The sequence below is a fragment of the Idiotropiscis lumnitzeri genome, chromosome 10 (genome assembly GCF_059441095.1).
Source record: "Idiotropiscis lumnitzeri isolate Australia: NSW breed Sydney's pygmy pipehorse chromosome 10, RoL_Ilum_1.0, whole genome shotgun sequence".
Lineage (NCBI taxonomy): Eukaryota > Metazoa > Chordata > Actinopteri > Syngnathiformes > Syngnathidae > Idiotropiscis > Idiotropiscis lumnitzeri.
Genome location: NC_142400.1, coordinates 3823084 through 3846726, shown reverse-complemented (window position 1 = coordinate 3846726; position 23643 = coordinate 3823084). Strand labels below are relative to the sequence as shown.

Below are 23643 nucleotides of genomic sequence, written 5' to 3'. Positions count from 1 at the left end.
CAAGGACTGTTCTTGATCAGTGGCTTCGATATTGCTTAGTCAGATGGCGAGGCTGCCGGCTGTCATACATACATTCCTACCCCCTACCCCAACATCCCACCCCGTCCCACCCGGCCCTCCCGCTCGCCTGCCCGCCCCCTCTTGCAAGGTGCTTTGTGGCTTCAGTGAGTGAGAACTGCATCTGTTTTCAGCGGCGCAAGGTAATAACCGCGAAACTTTGAATCATTATTATATGGAGAGGGGGGAACGGACGAGACGGCGGCAGAGCATTGGCCCCCGAAAAACTGTCACAAGGCCTTGGCGAGTGGTGAGCCAAAATAAACAACAGGTTAATATCACATATTTATATGTACAAATCACCTTCAACACAATGACGGGTCAGTAAAACGTCGTACAAAGGCTTTTTTTTTTTTTTGATTACGCAAGTCCATAAATGTGATTTAAAAACCCCACAAATGCGTTTTGAGGGTGACCAAGGTGGCATTTGGACCAAAGCCTCTTTCACACAAAATAACCAAGCATGACAACACAACATGTCCGCCTTTTTATGAAGAACCCAGCCAAGGCAAGATAAATTTGTATTACTGCCTGCGCTTTCACGCAGAGACAAGGCATCTCACGAATGGATTATCGGACGACATTGTTTGGGAGTGTCAGGTGATAAAACTTTACATCCCCTGGTACAGGGATTGGGGAAATATAATGTAAAAACGAGACAAAACGTCTGAAATAAAGTTGACAACATTTAAAAATGGAATTTTATATTTTTGGAAGAAGTACCAGATCCATTACATTGGTGGTCAATGTTAGCTTAGCTTGCTAGTTTTTTTTAAGTCTCTTCGTGGTCAGGAAGTCATTGCAGCAGGGATAACGAATCTCCGAATACATCCAAAGAGACACGTCAGTGATGGATTCAAAGCTGTGTCACACACAATTATATGTCTGCAGTCTGGAAAACGTTCGTCAGTTAGTTTGACCGTCAGTCGTGCTAATTTCCACCTCCTGAATCGGCAAAATCGTCGGGGCATCTCTTTTCTGTATAAATGGCAACAAGATCGAATGTGGGGACACAATATACAAAAAAAAAAAATGGGGATTTTCCATTTTTGGTGGCAGTACCAGATCCAAAACATAGGCGGGACCAGGGGACAGAAAAAGTGCTACTTTCTCCCTTTTTTTTCCCCCCACGTCACTAGGAAGAAAATCATTTTCAGTCCTCACTGGCTGGACCCGGTCTAGGGTCTCAAAGCTATGTGAGTTTGCCAAAGGAAATGAATCTCACAAAAAACTAAGACAGTGTGAAAGAGGCTTCGGTCTCCACGGACACAGGTCACAATACTCAAATGACGTGTTGGAGGGGGAAAAAAAAAAGCTGATTTTTGTTAACTATTTCACAATCGAGGCAAACAGGCAGCGGTGAGCGAAAATAATGCCCACCGTACAAAAATAAAATAAGGTGGCTCAGATAATCCAGTTTTACAATGTCTCACATGCATCATAATTATTATTAATTAATTACCATTATTATAGTTAAAAAGGCAGGGTGTATTAAGTGGTCGCAACCCCCTTACCCGTGCCACCCATGCACACGGAGCACCAAGGGAAATTGGCTGACACGCACTAAAAAGGCAGGGTTTCCCAAACTGTGAGTATATACACATTTCTTACACTAGGGGGCGCCAATCTATATCTTCAATTGTTTTATTTATTTTTATTTAATCAGAATCATTTTGCGTATTAAAAATGTGGCTCTTGTTTTGACAACAAGAATTAAAAAAAATTTATCTGCTCCATCTGACGGACAGCAACAGGGGTCAGAAAGTCATATGACTTTGGCAGACTGGATCGTATCATTGTAGCGGAAATGCAGAAAAATTGGTAAAAACTCTCAATTTAGTGTCGTCCATCTGCTTTGTAAAATTAGGTCAAATTTAGTATCAATTAATGAAAAACTGCAGGACTTGTCTGTCTGCAAATGGCCAAGTTGACCTCTAAAATGGTTACTTCAAACCAGAATGGCAGACTTCCTGTGTCCTTTTAAGGCATGGTTTGTTGAAACTTTTTTTTTATTTTTTTTTGCGGGTCTACTCATGATAGACATGCCTACTAAATTGTTTTGTCGTAAAACTGTCTTCGGCCGCTGAATTTCAATGGCGTTATTAGAATTTCAAGTCTTTTGACTTTGCCCAATTAGCCTTAAAATGGCTGATTCAAACTCAAGTGGCAGACTTCCTGTGGTTTTCCAGGCATGACTTATTATTGAGACTTTTTTTTTTTTGGTACACCTACCAAATGTATGACCTGAAGTCAACTTTGAGGGAACATGGAAACATTGACATTTTTTGGTAAATGGCGCTTAATTGTGGCTATACTACGAATCAACAAGTTTGGAAAACCCTGCACTAAGGGATTGAGAAGCGATAAATGTGGGTGTCGGGGTGCGAAGAAGGTGACAATGGCGCAGGATGAGGAGTGTTGAGGAAGAAGTGCATTTGAGGAGGGATAGTCTTGAGAGAGTGTGCTTCTGCTGTCTAGGCGGTTTGGTGAGGTAAGAGCTAAATGTGTAGTGTGCGAGTTCTAGTGTATTAGTGTACAAAGATGAGGCCTTTTGGAAGTAATAAAAAAAAAATCAATAAGTAAATTAAAACAAAAAAAAAGTGCCTTGTAAATCCTTAAAGAGCATAGACAAAAATAATAAAAACGAGCTCCCTGTTGAAGTGCCCCTTTTTCCATTGGTTGTTTGTTCTTTTTTGGCTGGTTAATAATGCTGGTTCAGGTGCAAGGGGTGCAAGTATCTTTTCCACACCAGGGGTGGGGAACCTGCGGCCCACCACGACGGGTTTCCCCGCCCCTGGCTCTACGCAATGGTCCCTCTATTGTTATACTATGCGAAGCCCTCTAAAGGCTCTAAGATATGCTACGCCCGCTGAGGAAAATTGAAGACGAGAGCCTACGATGTGCAGGCACCTACATGCTAAACGCTAAGTGCTAATGTAGCTCAAGGCGGGTTTACAAAAAAAAAAAAAAAAAAAATAGAATACAAAAAGAATAACATTATTTGTAAAAAATAAAACATTAAAACAATGAAAGTAAGCAAAGGATACCCAATCCTTGTGATTTTGGAACACTGGCATCCGGACTTCGGATTGGGTTCAAGAGGCAGCATTGTGGACCACCTACTTTCTTCCCTATTGCATACTTACTTGCATGTGTGAAGGTAGTATAAAATATCATAACACCAACGAGAAACAAAAAAAAAAAAAAACAGTCCTGGTCAAGTAAAAACAAAATGACAATAATAATAATAATATTCATAACCTTTTGAGTGCATGAGGCTGGAGAGTGTTTTGAAGATTGGATCGATGCGGTTGGCTGGCTGTGGGAGATGAGTAAGTGGGCAGTCACGCGGGGATAAGGGAAGGGGATGAGGTGGTCGTCGTGGTGGCGAGCTGCGTGCCCACTCGAGTGGAAGTTGACATGGCGAGGGAAGAGGTGGGTGGTTTGCTGCGCAGCTCAGGCGAAGTACATGGTCCTCAGGGTGTCGTGGTGGATCTGGACCGCTTTGGCCAGCGCCTGGGGGTCCCGACCGTTACTCTGGCCCGACACGTGGCTGCCCTCCCCGCTGCAAGCAGATGCACAAGAGCACCGGTTAAGATAATTGTTTAGACAATTAAATTAATTGTGAACATTACTACATTAGTATGGAGCATTAAAAATGATTAGCTATGCAACATTGGAGGTGTATAGATAATTTTACGGGAATAGGCTTCATTAGTGGTGTGTGGGACAGAAAATATGATATCAATAATCCCACGTAAAATGTGGACTGACAATTAAATAGGGTTTAAATAATCGACATGACAGGACATTTTTGTTCCAGCACAGCCAATTAAATACAATTTTTTTTTAATTCCAATTAAAATTAAATTTCGGACTAGCTCCCAGTGTTCCATGTTTACTGCGTCTGAAAGATTGATTTATGACATTTTTCAATGCACACACACACGTACCATAAAGTATGGAAATGTGCTTCATTCGCGGTGCCCGCAGACAGTTAAACGAATGATTTGTGTTCCCAACCTGTCGTGCTCTTTGTCCACAAGATGATAGCGTGCGCGGAAGGCCACGAGGCGGGCGTAGTACGCCGGTGCCGGGATGGACACGGAGCGGGTGCAGCGTACGTAGGTGTGGCACAACTGGTAGGTGAGGATCTGCAACTCGTCGGCCGTGAAACGATTGTCATCCCACAAGACGTAATAATGCGACGGCCGACTCGTACCCTGGAAATGGAGAAAAGGCAAAAATCATAAATCACAACAAGTGCAGAATCCCAATGGCGCGTCATCACACCTTACTGCCAAAGCCACCGACGACGACAAATAAATAATTGTTTGCAGTTTGGTCTGTCTCGTCTACGGTTCAAATTCGGTTGCAGTTAAACAAAAACTTAAGGACAAGTCAGTCTTTGAAGGACACTAAAATGTCCTCTTAAAACCAAAACCACCTTGACATTTTTGTGGCTCCCCACTTGCGATTGAAATGCCATTTAAATGTAAATTATATCTTCTCTTGGATGACGCTTTTGAAGGAGCCTGGAAATGGCAGACTTCTTGAAACTTTTTTTGTGGATCTCTTCAGAGTAGATCGAACTGGAACTGGATTAGCATTTAGCACGTTGCTAACATCCATACCTGTATGCCTGCGTGGCTACACAGGTAGAAGTCAAACTCAAAGGGGTGAGTGATGCTGGTGTCCACTGTCGTGCCCGCAGGTATGTTCCCGCTTTTTCCGATCTGGTTAAAAAAAATAAAATAAAATTATAATAATACTTTTTTTTTTATGCTTTATCACCTCCGAACAAAGCGTACCCTCTCAGACTTGTCGGCACAGAAAAGGCGCGTGTGATGGCGTTTCTGCACCACGATGTAGGTGATGCCAGGCTGGTAATCCTTCTCCAGTTTGATGCACGCATCCCTGATAGCCAGCAGCTCATAGTGGAGAATCTGAAGTGGATGCAAAACATGTTATGTGCATTTTTAGTGAGATATACGAAAATAACAAATTCAAATTGTCACACGTAAACGAGCTCCAAGCGCAATAGGATGTATTTTTTACAACAGTAAGAGAATTCAAATCGTCTCTCTTTGGACCTGCGGCAGCTGTCCCTCGGGAACGCCGTCCCTGTAGAAGATGATCCTGGTGGGCTTGAAGCGGGTGGACTTGTAGAACTGGATAAGCAGCTCGCGCACCATGTAGGACAGGTCCTCGATGATCTCCTGCCGTGGCCGCTGGACCCGCACGGTGGCGCAGTAGCGGCTGGGGTGGGCGTCCATGCTGCCCACCACCTGCACCAGCGAGGGGGTGGGGGGGTAAAAAAGGAACATTAGCACCTCTTGGTGGCTAACAACTAGAGGCGAGAGAGCAATTTTTTTTAGCTCAATGGCCACATTTTGATTTTTAAGACAGAAGGATTTGCCAGGTTTTAAAATACTCCTACTAAAATTTAGCAATATTTTAACCAATTATTTATCTAAATCAAAGGCCCCCAAAAAAATTGCATGAACCAAATTTAGGTGGGGGGGTAATAAGTGGCCCACTGTTGCTCCAGAACGATGATCTCCTCGCAAATCATTCTGGAATTCTTTTTTTTTTTTCCCCCTCCTGCTTCCTTTACTCGCTCCCTCATCCCAACATGTGATTCGAGCATCTGTCACCATCACTAGGCAACACGGCAACCAATCGCAGCGTGGCTGAGGTCAGCGGCGGCTGAAGGGATGACGTCATCTCAATTTTTCAACGTGACTCAGTTTGATGAGACATTTGTTTCCTTTTAACCTCATAGCGACACCTTCCACACTTTCCTTTTTAGTTTTTGTTGCGCCTCAGCTTGAGATGATCAAACCTTTTGTTTGTATCCGCCCATTTTTTTAATATCGGAGTTAAAGTATTGGATCAACGTAGATGACAATATTCTAACAATAAATGGCACTGAATGTCCGTTTTGACTGTTTTTTTTTTTTTTTATACTTTTGCATAGAAGTGTAATAAACATGAAAACCAGAAACTTATCTATGGGTGAAAAATTAGGAAAAACAAGCAAAATGGGTTGTATTCAAGCAAATTGCGTCACTGTGCGAATAATTTGTGAAGGGGAGTGCACGCAACATCTGATAATTGCTCCCTATCCCCAGGAATAGAGTCAGAAGTTGTGTAACTTCAGTAACTCACGCAAGACTTCAACTTGGCTCACATCAAACGGATCAGTGCCAAAAGTTCTTTCAATGGATTTTTGTGTTTTATCAAAGCGGTAACAAAAAGGAAAAGTTGACCACGGCAATGGAAATGCGATATTGAAAAGCTAAGGCTGGCATGAATAGACTTGCTATACATGATGTTCACACAGTACCCGTAAACTGCCACTAGGTGTCAGTATCGCTCGAGAAACACCTTCCTGTTAACTCTCCGTTGACACTTACGGCAGTGATGGAGGGTTTCTTGCCATCTCCAGCAGGGGGGTGCGTCACATCAGCTCCTAGGAAGATAACAGGCTGCTGGAACACCGCTGACCTGAAAGAGATAGCAACTTAGAAATAAGATGCATCCATCCATATGTGTCTTAAAGGGGGGGGAAAAAATTGACTTTTAAATTCTTGAGAAAATAGGGGGCTAAATTATTTTTCCCATAATCGCACAGCCCTCTCTCAAGCTTACCGGCAACCCAACTGATGAGACAAGCCATTGAAAATAGATGCATAATACTGAACAGTCGGTCTCCTTTAACATTCCGATAGAATCAGCTACCTTTGGTGCGGCACCAGGATGTTATTGATGCCCCCGAGTTTGACGTTGATCTTGAGGCAGAGGTTAGACAGGGTCTGAGGGGACGTCTTGACCACATTCTTCACCTGGACGCACTGCGTCGCCATCCCCAGCAGAGTGTCTCCCACGCGCTTCACCTCGGCTGAATATGGATGCACGGAGTCAGCTTCCACAGCTCACGTCACGCTAAGATGACATCATCATCTTACCGTAGACGGGGGTTTTGCCGGGCAGGATGACGATGATGAGCTGCAGCCCCGAGTAGGTGTTTTTCAGGTGTCTGAACATGGGCTCCACGCTGTCCGCACCCTGGGCGTACTTGCAGAAGCACGGCTGGCCCTGGATGGGCATGCCGGCGTCCTTGGAGATCTTGCGGAGCTGGTCTGTGAAATTCCTTGGGAGACAAAATTATCATTTATTAGATCATTTGTTCTCACTTCTCTGTTAAATCTCTGTTACAACCTCATAGATTGTTGGATGATTAAGTACGTATTTACAATGTATACTAAAAAAGCACTTCTATCATCACCAACTCAAGGTAAAATCAAAAATAATTAGCCTACTGTTGCTTGTTACAAAGTGTTGTAAAGCAAGTGAGATGTAACGGCGGCAGTAGGGCTGGGCGATATGGCTGAAAACTATATTCTGATGTTTCGCCCGTTTTTTTGTTGTTGTTTGTTTTAGCTCAGTGGCGCATGTGTGAGCCTCAGGGTGCATTTCCTAAATGGGAGGGAGTATGATGACGAGTTGGGCCGTGATAGGTCGAATCTGCGCCATTGTTTTTTTTTTTTTGGATTGATAATTTATCGATACCATTTTCTATTGATATCAATCACCTGACTATCGCGATAATAAATATTGATATCAAATTATAGGCACAGCCTTAAGCGGCAGTGTATTTTCAATCCCGTTATTAAACAGATGGTAAGGAAACAAATATAAAGCACATTAATACACAAGCTGTCAATGGCCGCAAGTCACACCAAGTCACTCAATCTGCAAAGTGGCTACGAGATTAGCCATTCAAAACGCATTCATCCCATGTTGATCGGGCAGCGGAAATAGGGGTTAGGGTGACATTGGCACTTACTTAAGCACCTCCTCTCGGCATTGCTTCTGCGGGGCAAAGCAGGCGATGGCCCACACTTTAATCTCAATGCCGTTGTAGAACTGCTTACCCCGCATGTCCCACACGCCCTGATTGGGGGTGGCTATGGCTCGATTCTGTGACGGGACACACCCAGAACATGATCACGATACAGTTTTCAGGTTCAACGTCATACATCAGGTTGTTATGGTAAAAATATTTACCCGTCCTCCGTACTGCAGGATCGGTGCTGGAAGGACTCTACCCGTCACCTCAGCCATGTCGTCCTTTACCTTGATGCCAAATTCCTGGATGTATGGGTCGAGGTTGAAGTTGGCGTTTTTCATCTGCAAGAGAGAATTAAAAACTCTTAGGCCCCCTTAGAACATTAAGAAAAAAAATGTTAGCCCTCCATGACATGTGATTGAGGACACTCAAAAAAAAAAGTCAAAAGGACCCATGTGCGGAGGTCAGCTGTTTCAGTTTCAGGCCTACTTTTTTGCAAAATTGGATGAAAAAATGGGGAACAATCATTTCAAGGCATTTCATCGATACACAAAATATTCACAAAATCAACTCACCAATTTACTTTTGGAAACTATTCTTAATTTCTGTATAGATCAATTCATTATTTTTCTGCTCAGGCCGAAGCCTTGTCTAACATAAAAGTATTGCTTCGGCGCTATCTTGTGGCATCTTGGTGCGAAGAAATTATGTTGAAATGAGGAGGAGAGAATCATTTCCACAGGCGATGGTCACGTTTTATAGTTAAGTGGTGCTTTGCTGCCATCTTGTGGTAGCGATAGGCAATTGTAAAGAATTTGTGGAGGGATGTGGTGTCAGACGGCTACAGATGGATGGAGAGTGGTTTGAACTCACCAGCCTGCTGATCTCTTCCTGTCTATCGGGCGCTGAGCGAGCGGTGGCTTTGATCATGGTGGACGTCTGATTATCCGTCAGCTTCTTGATGCATCTTTGGCCCGCCACAATGTTACACACCTGCCACATTTTGAGAGGAAAGGTTTTCAAATCTACTCATGAAGGGAAACTCATCACCGTGTAATGTGTTTCCTCACCTCTAGGGGCAGATATGTGTGCTTTTGCTCCTGTCCCACCTGCAGGCAGGGCAGGTGGGGGTATTTCAGCTGCAGGTTGTACTTCTGCTTGAAGTACTGGGCAACAGTGCATTCTACAGTCTGCCCGCTTTCGAGCTGGAGGGGGAACCTGTAAGATATGGACAATAATATTTTTATGGCCCTAGAAAAACTAAAAATGAAGAACTGTAATGGCCCCTGGTAGCGAAAAGGTTTTCCATCCAACATCTAATGGCGTGCGTGTGTTTTTTAAAGGCCACTTGGACCAAATTTACAACCTCCCATTTATCAAGTTTGACATAAGGATGTCCTCAGTATATTATATCAAAATATTTGTCATTTTTCCAAACAGAAAAAAATTATTATATTAACACAGGTCATATTGACACAGAATGTATCAGGAAGGCTTTAAAAAAAAAAAAAAAAAAAAGCAAAATTTAGATTGAGCTATTCTACTGGATTCTTGCTGAATTGTGCAGGTGTGCTTTGTTTGTTCCTTTTGGTGGATGACTAACAAAGATGAGCCGACAATGACCTAATGTGGTCTTGAAATGAGTGTATTGTGGTTGCAGTGAAACAAGACTGCATCATCATCATCATCATCATGGCACTTACGTCTGATGGCTGGCAGGACGTCGTGTGACATTGCATACGCGGTACTTCCTCTTCATTTGCCCACAGTGGGTCACTTCCACCTTGAGGCCTGGAGAAGTGGGGTATACGAGACCTGACACTACTAGATATTTACGAATGATTTGCGACAGTTGGAGTTTAAAAATCCCCCACCTTTGATCTCCTTGGTGAAGCGAACTCGTTGCGAGTCGGTGAGCGTTTTGGGCTGCTCGTCTATGTTGCGGATGTCCAGAACCTCGCACATGAACTCGATGACAGGCTGGGCTTTGTAGAAGGCGGTGGCGGACACTAGAGGGAGCCAGAGAACAATAGTGAGGAATACAGACCACTGAACTTTGTTCATTTTTTTTTTTTAGGGCTTTTGTATGTCAGGGCTTTGTCACTCCTCACCGTCGATGTTAAGCATCATTTTCCACATGGCGGGTCGCACCGATTGGTGGAAGCCGAACCACACCTCCCGGCCCCCGCCCAGAGGGTGGTAGTAGCCCTCCGGCGGGGAGAAGAATGAGCGGCCCACTGGAGTGTACCTAAAAATGGAGGAATTGACAATAACAATGAAGCGTGTGCATGTGCGTGTGTGCGTGTGTGTGAGAGAGAAGAGGAAAAAAATGACTCAGCATGACTTCATGGCTTATTGTCATGTTATTACATCACGCATTGTTGATCACCATTCGAAAATGTTAATAGGACCTCTAAAGTTCCCAACCTTTTCTTGAACATAGCATAGGGGTGGGTTGTTTTTGAATAAAGGGATGGAAATTTAAAAAAAAAAAATCAAAACCCATTCATCAAGATAAATCGATTCTTAAATAATCGTTTGTTACAACCCTAATTGGGAAGAACCCCTGAAGTTCCGTTTATTTCCCCATCGCTAATGAAAGAGCTAAAATTGTTCACCATATGTTGCGATGTCAAAGGCGTACCTCATAGAGGCCAAGTGGCGCATGGCCACGTCCAGAGCTTGCACCGAGTCGAGGGGCACCTGCAGCCGCCCGCTGACCAGCGTCTCCTGCAGCAGGCGCCACGACACCTTGGCCAGCCAACGGATGGACACCTTGAAGATTCGGTCCTTGCCCTCACCTGGGATGGTGACCTCGAAATCCACCTGGAGTGACAAGTGTCCCAAGTGAAAGGGATTATATTTTTAGAGAAGAGCACAAGAGTGTGTGGTGACGGAGTACGAGGCACTCATAAAAGGACCAAACCATCATCGGTTTGTGGAAGACATTTTCTTTCAAGTATGTAAGAAATGTTTAGTAGGATTGTCTTGGAGTCATTTAGCAAAACATGATGGCTAGCCTGCAATTAGACCACAAGCCCCTTTTTATGATCCTCTCCAATTTAAGCACCTTGCCGCCATCTAGTGTTAGGTATAAGCATCTGCAAGTCTTTCTCTGGTGAGGCGTCAAAGTAACTCGCTGTTTCACTCTTTGATCTTGGTGGCGGTGTTGTGGCATCACATTCAACTTGCCTACCTTCTCACTGCCAATGGGCAGAGCCAGCACCGTGTAGATGTTCTTCTTGCCGTCGTACACAGGCTTGCGGTCGCCAAAGAGCTGCGGCTTGAAGTGCTGCACCATGTACTCCACCACCTCCCTGCGGGGAGGTCACGAAACACCCCCCCCCAAAAAAAAGAGGGAAAAAAAAGCACATTAACACGCGCCACCCATGACGCTTCATGAGTTAAAGCCATCTCCTTGATCGCAGCGCTCTATTGAGACGCGAGATGGCGGAATTATCGATTGTGCGCGATGCAGCTGTCATGGTCATGGGAGGAGGAGGAGGGAGGGGGGACAAAAAGAAGGAACGCAAGGGGGTGGCGGGAGGGGAGGGGTGTATCGGAGGCCACTTTTCAATATGAGAAAGAGGGGAGGGGTGCAGGTCAAAGGGCATGATCTTTGGATACCTTCTGGGTAGCCTTTATCTCAAAACTCTCGAGTCAAGATAGAGTGAAGCTCAAAGGCTTCCCGGACTTTCAGAGGAATGAAACTTATTAAAATGGTGCAGAAATGAACAGAAAGACAAACTGAGAAAACCTCAAAACCCTTGACGCTTACTTGAAACCCTACTTTAAAACTCTCAACCAGGCTAGAAATCGTAACACTGACTTGAAACTCCACTTTGAAACGCCAACATGAACTTGAAACCATAATTTGAAACCATAACCTTGGCTTTAAACCCAAACACTGGCTTGAAACCTTACTTTGAAACCCTAACCCTGGATTCAAAGACAAACCCAGACAAAAAAAAAACAAAACGCTCACGCTGGCTTGAAACCCCAATTTGAAACCCTAACACTGGCTTAAAACACTTCTTCAAAACGAAACTTGAAACCCTAACTCTGAATTGAAAGTAGGGTTGCACAACATCGGTAAATAATTCGCTAATTGTAACCTTCAACTATTGGGCGGCGATACGCCTTTGAAACCCTAATTCAAAACCCTGACATCCTACTTTGAAACCCTAACCCTGTCTTGAATCCCTAACTTGAAACCCTAATGCTGTCTTAAAACCCAAACTTGAAACTCTCACCTAGTCAGAAAAACCTCAACGCTGGCTTGAAATCCTAATTTTGAAACCCTAATTTCGACTTGGAACCCTAACTTCAAACTGCGACCTTGAATTGAAGCCTCGTTTAAAATCCTTTACTCTGGCTTGAAAACTTTACTGTTATTGTTCGACGGGATGCAAACGAAATGGAACAGACACAACCCATCGAAGAACTCCTGTGAGGCGAGCACAGAGACAATCCCACATTCTACTTTTCCAGGTCAATGTTGAACATTGCGGATGCTTTACAGTCGCCACATCAGGGCACCGGGTGGTCTCAGAAGTCACAGCACTTGTAACAGCAGTCGCGTGCGGCCTACCTGTTGACTCGCCGCGGACACTTGTCCGGCTTGATGTCCACCTCGTAGTGGTAGACGTCCATCTTGGGGATCTCCACCTCAAAGTAGTTGGCCAGCAGCTTGATGGGCTTGCCCACGGTGCCCATTCCTGGCCGACGCGGGGCGTGGAACACCTGCTGCAGCGGTGGGGGGAAAACCCCCATGGGCACTGAGGAAAAATAAGTAAGAGAAGGGACGTGAACATTTGGAGGACTCTTCAATGCGATATTCGAATATCACCATTCCAGAATTTTGACCCCGAGGCAAGATCCACTTGGCAAATGAAATTTGGTAGACATCTTTTGCAAGTCGACCTGCTACCAAATTGAAAGTTTTTATGCTAACCAGATGATTGACACTAAACTGCACAAAATATAGATATTTTCATCACTGCAAAGATTCATGACTCAGTGTAAAATCCCAAATTCCAAGCAGGAAGTTTCCAAGCAGCCCTCAACTTCAAAATTCTGCGCCCTGAGCCATTCTCCCTTTGAAGCATGAAATTTGGTTGCCATTTCTATCATGAGTAGAGCCACACACACACAAAAAAAAGTCTAAATAAGGCATGCCCACATTTCGGGGAAGTCTAATAACTTACAATACTTCCACTCCAAAAAATTCCCACAAGAAAGCTGCCCTTAGCAACATGGAATTTGGTAGGCATGTCTATTATGACTAGGCTCACACCCAAATAAATAAATAAATAAAAATTCACAAGAAGGCACGCCAGAAAAGACTCGGGAAGTCTGTCATTTTGGTTTTAAGCGGGTGACGATTATTGGGTGATTTTGGACTTTCAAAGACAAACTCGGCCATTTTGTCGGATTGCTGCCAGATGGGTGTTGCTAAATTGCAAAACTCGGGTTTTTGTCATTCTCTGTAGCCAGAATATAGAAGCAGGCTAATGACTCGATGTAAAAAAAAATATTCTAATAACTCCACTCCAAAATTCAGCCCCCAAAGCCAATTTTTCTTTGCACAGTGAAATTTAGTATGCATATTTATCATGAGTCGAATGAGAGAAAAGACTCGAGAATCCAAGCCCCCGAAAGACCCCGGCAGTTTTAAAGTCAGTTTTTCAATTGCAGGGATCATTCCGTTCGGAACTTGGTCTTGAGAGCAACTCAAATACTAACAACTTTTTATACTAAACCGACAACGAGCGTTGCGGTGAGTGCACACAAAACATGAAAAGTTGAGCAGAAAGAAAACCAGTGTCAGTGTCAATCCATCTGGGGTACGAGATTTTGCAGTAACTCCTGCTTGTGAGGGGCCCACATGTCTTAACCCCTCAGGTCCCCAGAGGAACCCACCCCCACGCCGTCACCCCACCATCAACAACAAAGACCCCAGCTGCCCCGCTCCTCCGTCTGAGGCACACATAAACAACACCGGGTGGCTTGACGGAGGGGAGTGCCCTCACAAACACGGGAGCGACACCCCAAACCCCCCCCCCCCCCCCCTCCTCAGCATTCCCAGCCTCACCATGGAGACGCCACAGCAACACGGCATTGTCATGGATATCAGAAGACCTGTGTGTGGGAGTGTGTGCGTGAGGGGAGGTTGGGGGGGCGCCTGTTGGATGGGAGGAGGAGTCAAGACCTTGGCCTCTTGGGTCCTCTGGAGAGCATGTTCCCACATCAGGCCAACCTGGAAAAGCCCTTCTTTAAATAGCTGCAAGGGATTTCCTCAAGGTAAAACGGGACCGCTCACATGATACACCGGGATGTCTGTGTGTGTGTGTGTGCAGTGGATAGCTTGGCCCCCACATGGAATTAGAAAATTAGCAGACAAATATTTGCGGTTCAAAAAAATAATAATAATTGGGAAAATAGATTACATGTTTTCTAAACACATTACAATTAGAAAAATAGGAAAAATCAAAACGGAAAAAAACTCAAATAAATTACCAACTAATCAATGATGAAGTGAATCGACTAGTCGATTTATCAGTTAATTTCAACACCCAATTTAATACAATACAAAAATATTTTAGAGAAAATAACACAAATACTAGTAAAAATATTTATTAGAAATTATTTTTAAAAAGTACAAAAAATATTTGAAAATTTAAAAAAAAAAAAAAATTTTTTAAATATTCAAATTTTTAACTAAATTGGAAAAAATGTTTATATGTAAAATAGGAAAATACAAAAACACAAATATTGTAGCCGGGTAGAAAAAAAAAACTAAAATAATGGGATTAAAAACACACATATTAAAAAAAATAAATTAAAAACACCTACATTTATGGAAAAAAATACTAAAATATTTTAGATGGAAAAATACAAAATTAACATGGAAAAGATAAATTACGCCAAAAAAAATTGTGCGTCTTAAAAAGTTTGATTCCCATTACAGCACTGCGCTGATCAACTTTTGGGGGGGAACTGAAGAATTTGATTTGACTTCTGTGACTGTGTCGTGCAAACACCCTGCATGCGCGTCTCACACTTGCCGCTGACTACCTCACTGCTTCACACTTGCGAAGAAAAGATATCATGTTACACAAATACGTACTCGTGGTGTAATGACGTCAAACACATCCTGCTAGTGTACACGAGAAACACAGCTCAAAGGCAGATTCAAGACTCTTGATGGCCATTCGCTAAAACCCACATATGCACGCACACGCCTCGCACCCTCTTGCCAGAGAAGGCAGATGGTGTGAATCCGAGCCAGATCTCCCCGCCGTCCCGAGACAATAGTTCCCGGGAAGTGCGACGACAACAGTGCGGCGTCACAGCATGAGCGTGCTGGCTAACTTGCTCGCATCTTTACAATGACATAACGCAAGTGTGGGCTACTTGCCTTTGATGTTCCGTCAGTACGGTGAGTCGCAAAGGATGAACAACGGGTGCGCGTACCGCTTTTTCTTGTGACTTTTTTCACACATATAATCCTTAAGAATTTCATCAATGAAACGTACATTGATGTCCTTGCTCACAAGCCAAAAACATCACAGCAGACATTGCGCAAGATGTTACATTATTACGCGCCGCCTCAGCTGACGACTCCAGAGCAGAATTCAGTGTCCAAGATGTAAATAGTTTGCTTTTTCTTTGGCTTTTTAGTCCACTTATTCCAAAACATGGAGCACAGAAGATAATGCTCACTTCTTTGCGGTGACCAGTGTCGGTAGGTCGACATTTTTTTTTGCACACAGCCGGCAAAAAAATGATGCAGCAGAGCTGTAGCAGAAGGTCCGACAATGTGGTTGCACAGATGTGCACACCCTCTGTTCAGAATAAACCAATCACATTCCAAGTCGTGGTAAATGGAAGTCAGCACACATTTGCACCAATTTAGAGTGCGAAATACTTCCAAAATTTGCTGTTGAAATTTCCAGAAAATTTTGGAAAATATCATGAAAATTGTCTACATTTTTTGTGACCCCACAAAGGTTACGCTTTTTATATTAATAGTGAATAACTGTTTGCCCAAATGCAATGTCAGTAACATTAAAATTATGCCAAGGATGAATTACAGCACACTGAACATTCACTTGGGAAATTATTCCGTATTGGAGGAAGTAGTACTCTCTCTTGCTCACCCAATGCCAAGTGCGACTTTGGTTCGCATGATGACGGGGACACAACTAGGAAGTTGCGACAAGGCGCGCGTGCACTGGAAGGGGAAGCCCAGCGGGTGAAAAAGAAAACAAGGAGCCTCTGTAAAACTGGGTAAGCACCGATTCTATTTTCACTCGTGAAGACGAGAAAAGTTGCAACTCCATCACCAGGCCACCCAACTCCCCGTGTAGTTTCTCAGTCATTGAAGTTATGGTAACCTACGAACGCAAAGCAACTGGACACTTCACGGCTCTTCAATCTCTTAACTTTTACCCAAAACGTGTCGAAAGTTCCAAAGTTTGAGTGCTCACACCGCAGCTCTACTTAGAATTGGCTTTGACAAGACAGTGCATCTATCTACTCTAGATGTGATTGAACATAGCGGTCACAAGTAAGTTCAATAAACCACATAAACTTGTCTAAGATAAAGAATATATGCCTCCTTATTATTAAAACATTGTTTGTCTACATGCTGCACCATTTGTGTTCAGACATCCATTACTTAAAAGCTTATAGCTATTGCAACATCAACATCAGTGTCATTAGCCCATCTGTGGCGTTTTGCATCATGCACTAAGACAGCAGACTTTCATGAGCCAAATTCAATTTGGTTAAACACACAATGTACGTATATACACAATGTAATGTACTTCTACTTCCATTGCTTCTTACAGAGAAAATTGAATGGTGTTCTAAAATAAGAGTTCTCTTGCATGTTGCCACACTTAATTAAAAGGACTGCACTTGACCAAACTGCAACTGCTGTCACGTGACCAATCAAAGGAGCAGCCCATTAGGCTCCAATTGTTCCCTTTTTTGTCCAAATAATTGACCACCATGTAAACACAATTATCAACAGCCCTTTTGAATCACTACGCACGCACACACACACGCACGCACCCCCACGCACACACACACACACACACACACACACCGCCACAATAGGCAATTTAACAAATAGTGGGGGGGGGCATAGGGCCTCCCCTTTCCATAAATCCTAAATTAACTTAAAACCAAGGTATGTTAATTAATGTAATTAGCACTTATATGTCTGGATCTCGGAATTTCTATAGCTAAAACACTAACAAGAGAGACAGTAAATTGTGAGTGATGGGGGAGAGGGGCAGCCCACAGCTCAGCCAGATGCTGCCAGTGGAAGGCGGGCTTCATTCCCACGACCTCCGCGGCCGCCCCCTTCCTCAGCGGATAGTCAACACCGTTTGAAAGGGCTCGTCGGCGGCTAAAAATCGGGAAAATGTGCTTAAGAGCTCCCCCTTCTCTGGTTGTCCCTTCACGTAGTTGTCACCCATTAACTAGCCGAGGCCATGCAATCACAGCTCGGCTTTTTCTCGCACACACATAGCCCCAATAGTTTTATTTTTTAAGCGAATAATATTTAACTATACATACCAGCGCCAGACGGTCCCGGCTCCATCCCATTCACTTAGCCGCGCGGGTACAAACTAGCTAATCCAGGGTGGTGTGGCCAACCGCCGGCCCCTTCAGGCTGGAAGGCAGACCTCCAGCCCCCTCCTCTCGGCGTGTTGTCTTCGTCCCACCTCGGTGTGTTGTACTCCCCGCACCCCCAAAAAACCCCACAGGATGAGTTAGTTATAAGGTGGGGAAAAAAAGAGGGAGATAGCGGCCGCCGGTCCACCGCTCGTCTACCCGCTGACCCCCACTTGTCTCCGGCTGCCGATTGTCGCTTTGGTGTTGCTCCCCGCCAACCCGCCCCGGGATTGAGTCGACGGTCCGCGGCGTTGGGGTGCCTCGAGCGGTGTGTTCTGGCTCTCTCCCCCGCCGAACAAAAAAGGCCAGTCCCCCCACGCCCCCCGCTCAAGTCCCCCCACCACCCCAAAAAATAAAATAAAAAAATAAAAATCTCAAACTTCTTCTCTGCCATCAAAACCGCTGGAGAACTTACTGACGTACCCTGGTGGCGGAAAGGGGAATTGCAATGCAGGACTTCACCCGATGTCACCCGTTTTTAAATTGTACGTAAATTGCGTCCACGTAAACCACTTTAAAGCCTACGATAACGTAATTTTTCGCACCATTTGAATGCGTAATAAAAATCTGAAAAATTGCCCATTATTGATCATCAGTTCTTTATTAACGTAGATTGCAGCATTTTTTTTATTTCTAAGTGTTATTTATATTTTTACTTTTATTTGATAGTGTAATTTTTTTTTTTTTTTTACATTTTACACATTAGATTTTTAATAAATGAAAATAGAAAAGTGTATTGCACTGAAATTTCGATAAAACGCTCCTCCCACGTGACAGGAAGTGTTCTGACGTCACCTACTCCAATGCGGAAAAGCTCGTCATCGTAAAGAACGGTGAGTTGGAAGCTTGGTGAACTCTGTGGAGAATGTCGTCGGTTTGTGGCTACAGGCGCTCTTTCATTTCGAGTTGAATGAATGTTGATGTTTACGCCGACAAGGGCTCATTTGACAACGTTCTGCCAGCGCGTTTGTATGTGTGCGGTTTTTCTTGTCATTTTTTCCAGCAAGCAGTTTTGCCTGGTTTGAGTGCATGTGTCCTGTAACATTGCAGCGGGATGAAAGTTGACGGGAAAATCCTGTCACTCAAATCTCATCGCCTATAGAAAGACATTTGCTGATTTATATTTGTTTGTGGCCATTGTTTCTTTTTTCACCTACCAAACTTCATCGCAGCCTGAAGATGTCGTGGATAAAGGAGGGCGAGTTAAACCTGCTCGAGAGGATTTCAGCCAATATCCTCAAGGTATAAAAAAATCCTCTACTTTGATTGAGATATTGATGCAGAATCGTTGAAAGAAGAAGTCACATACAATATATCGTAATAAATCGTAATGATTGTTGCAAATAATTTTTTCAAGCTTATTATTTCAGATCTGGTTGAATGTTTTATATGAAAGCTTTAAAAACAAACCTGAATTTTCTTAGAATATTTACAGGAAAGTCCTCATTTGAAGGAATTACAAGTTACGTAAAAAATATCATTTTTATAAAATTAAAGTGGAAAAAAACTGTTTCATTGGAATATTCTATAACCTTTATAATGAAAAAAGTCACAGTTTTCTTGCGTAAACACACATTTTTAACAAGAAAAAAAAATTCGTGGCAGTCACAATTTTGCAATGAAGCAGCAATTAATTTTTTTGCTGAAAAGAAAGAAAACTTTTTGTAGTCCCCCCCAAGAAAAAAATATTTGTAAAGACAATGTTACTATTTATACAGAACATGAACATTTTCATGAAAAAGTCAGATTATTTTTTTCTTGAAAATTACATTAGATTTTTTTCTGAGGAAAAAAATATTTTTAATGAGAGAAAAAAAGGAAAATTTCCATTTTTAAGTTTCACTTGTTAAAAGAGAAGAATGATGAGGGGTAAAAAGTCAAAATTCCAACGTAAAACTTCCCTTTGGTATTAGATTAGTAATATTGAACTTCATGCTTCTAATTCTGCAACTGTTTCTTTTTAACTTGACAGTAATACTCCTTTCGTAGTACTTGTAGTGTCCATATGTGTATGTCATGAGTATCTTCAATGCTTTCTCAAGTGACCTGTGCGTTTTTGATCCCCCAAACCAAGGCAGGGCCCATGCCCAAACACGTGGCCTTCATCATGGACGGCAACCGTCGCTTTGCGCGCCGGAAGAACATGGAGCGCCAGGAGGGGCACATGCAGGGCTTCAACAAGTTGGCAGAGGTGAGTCAGGCTGACATTTTCAAGTACAGAATTGTTGTAATGCAAACAGCCCTCGCTTTTCTCCCAGACACTTCGCTGGTGCAAGCATCTGAACATACAAGAGGTGACCGTGTACGCCTTCAGCATTGAGAACTTCAAGCGCACAAAGGACGAAGTGGATGGCCTGATGGAACTGGCCAAACAGAAATTTGAAAGGCTTTTGGACGAACGGTAGGTTTCCTAATGATAGGATTCACACAATGCAGATTTTGGAGCTGATCACTGATCAGCGAGGGGGGGGGGGAAGATAACCGAACCAATCAGATGACAGACCAGTCTATTAAAACAACTTTTTTTTATTTTATTTTAGGAGGATTGGAATCGGCCTGGCCCACGAATAGCTAAAACTTGCATATAATTGATCTCATTGAACACAATGGGGGAAGGGGGGGACATCCATCCATCCGTTATAAAAATAATAATAATAATAATAAAATAAATATTTTTATTTAATTTTTTTTTTTTTTTTTACATGGGTGGGTCGAGTCATACGCTCCTGCTACTCTTTGGAGTGCACTAAACCCATGATCAGTGTGCAGCATGTGATGGTTTTTATTTTTATGTCTTTTTCCAATGAATCAGTGACTGCTGCTTGTGTTTTGTGAACGAGGCATGACGTGTTGTTCGGGTGTTCTTCGTTCAACCGCAGAGAGAATCTGGAGAAGCACGGCGTTTGCATCCGGGTGCTCGGCGACTTGAACCTGCTGCCGCTGGACCTCCAGCAACTCATCGCCAAAGCGGTGCTAACTACCCGAGCTCACAATAAGTACGCTGTCGTCTCTTTTCCTTCATGGAATCTTTATTTTTTGCCAGTTTGCAAGAAAAATATTTGCCAAAAGTCTATTTTACAAGAACCAAAATTTAGACAAGAGTAACAATTTCTAAGAAACTAAAGGTTAGGAATCCAAAATCTCATTCTTAATAGGAAAAAAAAGTCTCACTTTACAAGAAAAAGTCAAAGATTTCTTGATAAAAGTCAGACTTTTGTTGAATAAGAGAAGTAGTCACTATTTCGACGAAGTGAGTTTTTTATGAGGAAAAAGTGATTTTAGAAATTTACAATTGTATTTGTGCAAAAATGACGGGGTTTTTTTTTTTCAACAGGTGTTTTTTGAATGTGTGTTTCGCCTACACGTCACGATATGAAATGACCAACGCGGTGAGAGAGATGGCCTGGGGGGTAGAGCAAGGACTGATTAAAGCCAGGTAAAGCATTTACTTTGACAAGTGAAGTTTTATTGTCATTTCGGGAAAAAGTTTACTTTTTTTTTTTTATCAGAATAATGTTGCAATTTAACAGAAATGTTGTCATTTAAATGGAATAAAGTCCTAATTTCAGGAGAAATTGAGGCGGCAATTTTACAAGAACAAACTTGCCGTCTGATAGAAAAAGTTATTTTTATGAAAATAACTTGATAACTATGAGAAAAATGATTGGAAAAATAAAATGGAAAAAAGATAGGAAGTCCAAATACTATGTGGAAAAAAAACAGATAATGTCTTAACTAGTCGGAATAACAGAAATGTTACAAGAAAAATGTTTTACTTTTACAAGAAGAACGTTACAGGAAAACATTTTGTTTTCAAAAATAATGTTGGAATATTTCAAGTATATTTTTTTATGGGTGATATGAATTAAATTGGGATTTTACGAGAATAGAAATGTTAGGTTCCAATAAAATGTTTGAAAGTTGACATTTTAAGTGAATGATCATATTGTAAGATTTTTTTTTTTTGCAAGAATAAAGATGAAATTTAACAGAAAGTCTTAATTAGTGGGACTTCATCTGAATACTGTCTCAAGAGTAAAATTGTACTTTTCTGTGACTCAAACTTCTGAATTAATCTGAATGCGTTTGTGTGTTTTAGTGACGTGTCCGAGGCGCTGCTGAGTGAATGTCTGTACAGCAATAATTCTCCCAATCCCGACCTTCTCATCAGAACCTCGGGTGAAGTGCGCCTCAGTGACTTCCTACTATGGCAGGTGAGGAGACGACGACTTTTTGTTCATTTTTATTCTGATGAGTATTGGTTTGTTTCTTTGATATATCTATATTTTTTTTTTTCCGCTTCTCTCTTCTTCTGCAGACATCCCACACGTGTTTAGTATTTCAGTCGGTGCTGTGGCCCGAGTATTCCTTCTGGAATTTGTGTGAAGCCATTCTCCAGTATCAAGTCAACCACAAATCCATCCAGGTGAGGTTTGCTTCTGTTGGCTTTAAATTGAACAAAACACTAGCGGTGCGACAACAAATCAATTATGAATCAATGTTGAGTACATTTCGTATTGTCGGAGATGCCAGGAAACTTTTCCCATTTTTTTTTTTGCGCCGATTCAGAACAGGTTGAATTTTCTTTCTGAAACGTCATTTCTCTAAATTACAACGCATGGTGAAATCCATTTTGCGCAAGCTTTTATAGGTTAAACTTTGAATAAAAAAAATTTAAAATATTTGTAAAAAAATATCTAATAATAATGTGATGTGCTAGGGGAAAAAAAGTAAAGACATTTTTTTAAATCAGTGTCAAAAATATGTTTAGGGACACAAAGCCATCTTGGATTAAAATTCGCTTTTTGACCAGTGTAATACAGTTACAATAATGTTGTGTAGAAATGTGTATTAAATTATTGTTACCTTTTGGTAATTAAGGGAGGTAAATAGCTAGCCAGCCCACCAGGAATTCACCAGAAGGTGTAGATTAGTCACTCCCAGCGTGGTTGTATAGTAAATTTTCTCCAAGATGGCTTCATCACAATCGTGTCATTTCCGTTCCAAGTCACAAACATTCCGCAATACTGTAACGGAAACTCTCCCATTCCAGAACGCGCGGGACGTCCACCGAGAGCATCAGGCGCTGCTGCAGCTGGAGGCGGACCGCGCCTGCGCCTTCTCTGCCGAGCACCTGCAGCGCCATGGCAACGGCAAGCCTGCAGACGCCGGCCGCAGGCAGGAGGCGCTGTCGCACTACGCCGCCCAACGCCAAGAGCGCGTTCGCCACTTTCTGGAGGTGCTCACGACCAAGCGGGACTCTTTCTTTACTGACTTGTGCAGCGACGTGTTGGTGTAAGAGTGCCTCGTTGTGGCGCCCACCTCTTCCTACAAGGGCTTCTACTGCTCAGCATCCAGAAGTGGGTGACGTCAACCCCTATGGGGCTAGTGAGTTACTGGCATATTTATAAATGTAGATATAAATTAAAAAATAATGATCGTAATAACAGCTAATATGCGTCTGGTCAAAATGTAGTTAAAGGTGTTAATCGTCTTTTAAAGTGCATGCTGTGGTTTGTGGCGTGAACGCTGTGCTGTTATAATCCGGTTCATCAACGAAGGTGTCAGTCGTGATGTTGATGACCTAACTAGATTTTGACCACTTTTATCACGAAAAGAATAAAGTGATTATTTGATTGTCAAGGTTTATGATTTGTGATTCACTCTTTTGTTGTTATCTATTATTTCCCATTCAACAGAATTTGGATTTGGAAGAAGTAAAAACATGTCATGCCAGGTTGAGAAAATTAATATCCATCATAAAATCTGATGAATGTTACTGAAATACATGTTTAAGATTAAAAATATGATTTTTGAAAAAGTTTTCTATATATGTTTGTCTTTGTGAGTTTTTATGTTAAAGCAATGCAATAGAGGTATTTAATCCATGGTTAAAACATTTTCAATGTTGTAAAAGGTACATTAATTAATTAAATTCCAAAACTATATAATTATATGGAACCTATTCAATAACCATTTTATGGTAATCATGTTTAATCATTGAGTTTTTATACACTTAAAAAAATCAACACTTGGCTTTT

The 23643-nt window shown here is 42.4% G+C and overlaps 2 protein-coding genes across 6 annotated transcripts; one reads left to right on the top strand and one right to left on the bottom strand.

The window, feature by feature from the left end:
* Window positions 1-131: 131 nt before the first annotated feature.
* On the bottom strand, window positions 132-17889 carry ago1 (argonaute RISC component 1). Of its 2 annotated transcripts, none has more exons than XM_088306307.1 (19): window positions 17504-17889; window positions 12504-12690; window positions 11109-11229; window positions 10557-10738; window positions 10024-10160; window positions 9787-9921; window positions 9616-9736; window positions 8983-9130; window positions 8786-8905; window positions 8131-8253; window positions 7910-8043; window positions 7029-7213; window positions 6802-6961; window positions 6477-6567; window positions 5151-5345; window positions 4869-5003; window positions 4692-4793; window positions 4081-4280; window positions 132-3622 (listed from the first exon to the last, which is right to left on the bottom strand). In XM_088306307.1, exons 1-19 carry the CDS (start codon window positions 17526-17528, stop codon window positions 3514-3516), a joined length of 2610 nt encoding a protein of 869 aa, XP_088162433.1. In that variant the 5' UTR covers window positions 17529-17889; the 3' UTR covers window positions 132-3513. The 2 variants fall into 2 exon arrangements, with proteins under 2 accessions (XP_088162433.1, XP_088162434.1); XM_088306308.1 differs by having other exon boundaries at window positions 9616-9703.
* Window positions 17890-18356: 467 nt separating this feature from the next.
* dhdds (dehydrodolichyl diphosphate synthase) lies at window positions 18357-23433 on the top strand. Of its 4 annotated transcripts, none has more exons than XM_088306808.1 (9): window positions 18357-18435; window positions 18782-18844; window positions 19677-19793; window positions 19861-20003; window positions 20482-20598; window positions 20937-21038; window positions 21702-21816; window positions 21921-22028; window positions 22656-23433. In XM_088306808.1, exons 2-9 carry the CDS (start codon window positions 18782-18784, stop codon window positions 22899-22901), a joined length of 1011 nt encoding a protein of 336 aa, XP_088162934.1. In that variant the 5' UTR covers window positions 18357-18435; the 3' UTR covers window positions 22902-23433. The 4 variants fall into 4 exon arrangements, with proteins under 4 accessions (XP_088162934.1, XP_088162933.1, XP_088162932.1 ...); XM_088306807.1 differs by having other exon boundaries at window positions 18382-18435; window positions 18775-18844; XM_088306806.1 differs by lacking the exon at window positions 18357-18435 and adding an exon at window positions 18440-18571 and having other exon boundaries at window positions 18775-18844.
* Window positions 23434-23643: the final 210 nt, after the last annotated feature.

Coding starts and splice junctions, on each gene's coding strand:
- dhdds (XM_088306806.1), top strand. CDS start 18,513: ATGAATGTTGATGTTTACGCCGACAAGGGCTCATTTGACAACGTTCTG. Junction 20,599..20,936: donor ACTACCCGAGCTCACAATAA/GTACGCTGTCGT, acceptor TTTTTTCAACAG/GTGTTTTTTGAATGTGTGTT. Junction 22,029..22,655: donor TCAACCACAAATCCATCCAG/GTGAGGTTTGCT, acceptor CTCCCATTCCAG/AACGCGCGGGACGTCCACCG.
- ago1 (XM_088306307.1), bottom strand. CDS start 17,528: ATGGAGCCGGGACCGTCTGGCGCTG. Junction 11,230..12,503: donor TGTCCGCGGCGAGTCAACAG/GTAGGCCGCACG, acceptor ACCTCCCCGCAG/GGAGGTGGTGGAGTACATGG. Junction 5,004..5,150: donor CCGAGGGACAGCTGCCGCAG/GTCCAAAGAGAG, acceptor CATCCACTTCAG/ATTCTCCACTATGAGCTGCT.